We start from the raw sequence: 4,576 nt of genomic DNA, 5'->3' as shown, positions 1-4,576 counted from the left end.
TGGGTTTTTTTTTTTTTTGGGGGGGGGGGGGGTGTAACAACAACAATGAAGTTGCACGCTTCTTGGACACGTTTACTTCTGTAGTAGTGTTGTAAATGGCTGTGGTGGTTTGAACACAGCCAGCAGCCACTCACACTTGGGGGATGGGGGGATGGGGAAGAGAATTGCAGAGATAAAGGTAAGGAGACTTGTGAGATATAAAGTTTAATAATTGAAATAAAATAGCCTAATAATAATAGTAATAATAATAGAAAATAGAAACAAATAATGCACAATGCAGTTGCTCGCCACCCGCTGACTGATGCCCAGCCCAATCCCAGCTAGCGATCCCAGAGAAGTGAGAAACCCAAAACCCCAATCCTGGAAGCGAGAATGAGCTTCCTGATCAACCTGCCTCCATATACTGAGCATGACGTTGTGTGATATGGAATATGCCACTGGCCAGTTTGGGGCTGGAGCTCTGGCCGTGCTCCCTACCAGCTTCTTGTACACCTGCACACGGGCAGGACATGGGAAGTTGGAAAGTCCCTGACTTCTTAGCAACAACTAAAAACATCAGAGTGTTATTGACATTCTCCTCATAACCAAACCCCATACTGAATCCAAAACACAGCACTATTCTAGCTATTAAGAAGAAAAATTAGTTTGATCCCAGCCAAATCCAAGACAGTGATATGCTGGGCAGGCACTGAAGATGTAAAGCATCTCTGAATACACAAACCCTGAAGGTTTCATTCTTACCTCGACATTCATTTCCCACTCTGAGGTTGATGCAGTGGATTCGCATGTGGATTTTATCTTCAATATCATGGCGATTTTGATCATCGTAGAATATTAAGCGGCCATCAGACCACAGGTCAAACCAGTTCTTCTTCCAACGCCGTAAAATAGTACCTTAAAAATCAGACAGTCACTTTTGAGGGCTCATATTAGGAAGTATTTGTGTCCTAGAGTTAATAAAAAGTAAACCCAAGAAATCCCTCACAGTTGCCCCAGACATTCTGAGGTGCCAAGCAAAATCCTGTACTACAATGTCCCCACTTCAGAATACTACAGAAATGGGTTGCATATTTTATCTAGTATTCAAAGTCACAGCTGAGTTTATTTTAAGTGCTTAAACTGGCGCTTTAGTTCTAACTTGCTGCAAGAACAAGCAGAGGGCATGACTAATTGAAGATATTAAATTAAGGTGTCAGGTAAAGTTTCCAAGTCTCCATTTATACAGCACTAATTACAGAGCAGCACCTGAAGCCGAATGCCAGTCAGACACCTCAGATGTGGTATATCCTGTTTCCCACTGGTATACCCAAAATGTCACATGGAAATGCTGTCATGACAGGTCATTTTGTGAAGTGTCCTAAAGGTTAAAAAACCCCCAACAAATCAACCAAGGAAAGACCTGGAAATTACTAAATTGCTGTAATGTTTTTTTGGAGAAGTTAGACACAGAGAGGAGACAAGGAGGTAAAAGGCCCATGACTTACTTTGCCGGAGCAGCCATCCGCTCTTCACAAATGCCATTGTTGCTTAATCTAGTGGACTGAAGAGGAAGGTGAGAGGGAGAAAAACAGTTTTCAGAATTTCACAATAATACATTGGAAAGAGGCATCTTGAGGTATAATATCATACATTATAGCTGCATGTACCCAGCTAGCATTGCAAAGAGACACAGCAGATCTCAGCTGAAGATATTCAGTAAGGTACAACTAGTATTCTAGGACTTAACAAATGGAAAAAATGTGCAATTTTAGCAATCCAAGCTGACTATCAGAGACCACTTTTAAGTTTAACGGGAAAATGCAGAAGTTTACAGCTACCACTCTTGCAATATGGGGAAGAGACAGACTGGAGTGACTGTGTCCTTACTCATCATCAGTTCCTTTCAAAGTTCTCTTGACATACATGTGCTTCCTGTATTCTGCAGTCTCAAGTTACTAAGCTCTCTCACTTCTTCCCTACCTCCCTTTTTCTGTACTTCCTCTTCTGTTTTTTTCATTCACTGCCTCAAAGTTCAGCCAAAACACAAGCTGAAAGAGTTTAATCTTAAACAGGAAGGAGAAAGTTTGTTTTATGACTTGTTTTTCCAAATCATCACTAGCTCCCTCCAAGATTAATTATGTTAAGCCCATACAGCGAGATTCCCGTTTATCCACAACTTTTAAATGAAGCTTGAAATGGCATGGGAAGGACCCTACTTAAATTCAGGTTATCACACATGACATTAAGCACTCAGCCACTGCATGCTGGTTTATGAGTACACTAAAGAAAAGAGATCAAGCATATGATATATTGGAGGATGAGTTTTTATTTTATGGCATAATGGTGTTCTGACTATTGTTCTAAAATAGATTAATAAAAACACAAATATCTAGATGCAACTGAATTAGGAAAACAAGAACAGAAGCATTTTAAGCCTCCCTTGAGAAGGCTACCTTTTCTAGAAATTATTAATATTTGTACGGCTTGTAAGCCAGTATGAGAGACAGATACGATACTTAAAGCTACCAGATAACATTCTACTTGTAGCAGCATAAGAAGAGGGGGGGAAAGGTGGCACAGTAGATTTGGTAGACAGAGGAACTCCTCCCAGACAAGGGATGTTTGTAAAGCTGAGTAGGAGGGGAGGGAGGTCAAGAAGAGTTTTCTTATCTTCTAGTAAAATACAAATTTAGTAAGCATCCACTTATTTTCTGACAGATGTATATATGCCATCTTTTGGATATTGTGGCCACATCTTCTTCACAGTACTGGGAAAATACAAGACTATAGCCAGCAGGATTTCACACTGAAGGAACACCACATCCAGCACAGGCTTGGCTGTGGTGGCGAGAACCACCTGCAGGTAAAGTTCAAACTCCAAGATAAGCCTCTTGGCTTCTGTACCAACTTGCTGGGAAAACAAACATTTAGCTGACAGCCCACTGAAAGGGAGTGTGACACTCCTTTCCTACTTTAATCCTGGTCACCCAGTCCCACTCCAAGGTCTAAACATGATATTGACACCTGTCTATAGAGAGAGGGACCAATTTATTCTTCCAAAGCAACAAAGCAGTACGAAGGACCTGAGCCTTGTTCTCCCCCCACACCAGAATATGCTTCTCACCCCCCACATTCTCCTTTACAAGGAACAGCCTTCTTGCTCTTCACTGTCACAGGAATGGGTCTCTCCAATGGTGCTTCCATGTCTTCCAGTTTGCCCACTAAGGTGAAATCTTTTAATAGTCTAAGAGCCAATAAAGAACTTGCAAGAACTTCAGTTCTGTTGCAAGTGCTACATTAGGTCCTTGAATGTTTGTTGCCTTTAAACCTATGTCATAATTAGATTTAACTTAGACACATAAAGGGGAAGAAATTAAGAAAGTATTTCTCTTGACAATTTAAGTTTTGCCTGTGATCACAGAATGTCTCACAGTGAAAGAGGCTTCAGCAGCTTACAGCACCTTGCATGTAATCTCAGATGCAACAACTACATTTTCACAACACAGAATTTAAGTGCCCCAAACTTCAGCTCTGGATAGAGCAAGAAATCACATGGAACAATCTGTCAGCACTCAAGTAGGAGGTGCCAAAACAATGAGATAATTCTTCTCTGGTCCTTTTTAAGCACAAGTGCTCACTTGAAGTCCTATGCAGTATTCACAGTCAACCCACATTATGTTTAAAAGAGTATCTGCAGAGCTAGAAGACAGCCTGGCAAGATCAGTTGCAACCGAGTATTAGTTGCCTGCTAAACTAGCTGAGGGCAACCAACATGGAAAACGGGATTTAAACATAGCCACATCAGTTTAACACCAACCTCAATAGAAGTTCCTTGGTGACTGAAATCTAAAAATGTAGTACTCTAAACTGAACGCAAGTTAAGAGTAAATGCAGCAAAGGGGCGGGGCTATTCCTTCCTGCTCCCTGGAATAGCGGGGGGTTTTGCACAGGATATAATGTGGAACATTCAACAAGTCAGTTCCAGGTCACTTCTTGTTCTCAAACCCAGTTGGCTGGTAGGAAAAGAAAACTTCAAAACAAATCAAGTGTTTCCGCCTGCAACTTGCAATCGCTGGAGCAGTTCTGATTAATGCAATCAAACTTGCAATGGACCCGATTCTGCAATCCATGCAGACGGACGGGGCTTAGCCATGCAGACCTAACCACAGAGCCCAGTCCCGGGAGCCAGGCCATGCCCGCGGACACCTCACGGCCACTTTACTCCCAAGACTTCAGGGAGAGAGGTGTACAAAGCTGAGAGGAGTGTTCAAATGTACCCGATTTCACAGAATCATCTCCGTTGAAAAAGACCTTGAAGATCACGAGTCCAACCACTAACCCTCACACCGACCGTTCTCAACTCCACCCATATCCTTAGCGCTGGGTCAACCCGACTCTCAAACACCTCCAGGACTGTACCATTTGGACCCCTCCCCCTCCAAACAAGGCAAGTTTTCTATTTTTGGAACTGACTCAACAACGCGCAGGCCTTTTTCCCATGAGATTGTGTTTGTTTCTCGCCAGCCCGCGCCAAGCCCTACGGGTAGATGCGGCTCTTCCCGCCCGAAGCCCGTCCGTCCGGCAGCCGGCTGGTACT

General features: G+C 42.8%; 1 protein-coding gene across 2 annotated transcripts in view; it reads right to left on the bottom strand.

The window, feature by feature from the left end:
* PLEKHB2 (pleckstrin homology domain containing B2) overlaps nucleotides 1-4,273 on the bottom strand; it is a 14,023-nt gene extending 9,750 nt beyond the window's left edge. The window contains exons 1-3 of one of the 2 annotated variants that reach the window (XM_026854812.1): nucleotides 4,257-4,273; nucleotides 1,485-1,540; nucleotides 742-894 (exon numbers count right to left, since the gene is read on the bottom strand). In XM_026854812.1, the coding sequence (XP_026710613.1) occupies nucleotides 742-894; nucleotides 1,485-1,521 (190 nt within the window). In that variant the 5' untranslated portion in view covers nucleotides 1,522-1,540; nucleotides 4,257-4,273. Of the gene's footprint in view, nucleotides 1-741; nucleotides 895-1,484; nucleotides 1,541-2,505; nucleotides 2,603-4,256 lie in introns of those variants that run through there. The other variant, XM_026854811.1, reaches the window with a different exon arrangement.
* Nucleotides 4,274-4,576: the final 303 nt, after the last annotated feature.

Source organism: Athene cunicularia, assembly GCF_003259725.1.
Source record: "Athene cunicularia isolate RWA chromosome 9 unlocalized genomic scaffold, athCun1 chr9_part1, whole genome shotgun sequence".
In the NCBI taxonomy this organism is placed as follows: domain Eukaryota; kingdom Metazoa; phylum Chordata; class Aves; order Strigiformes; family Strigidae; genus Athene; species Athene cunicularia.
This window is presented reverse-complemented; position numbering and strand designations above follow the sequence as displayed.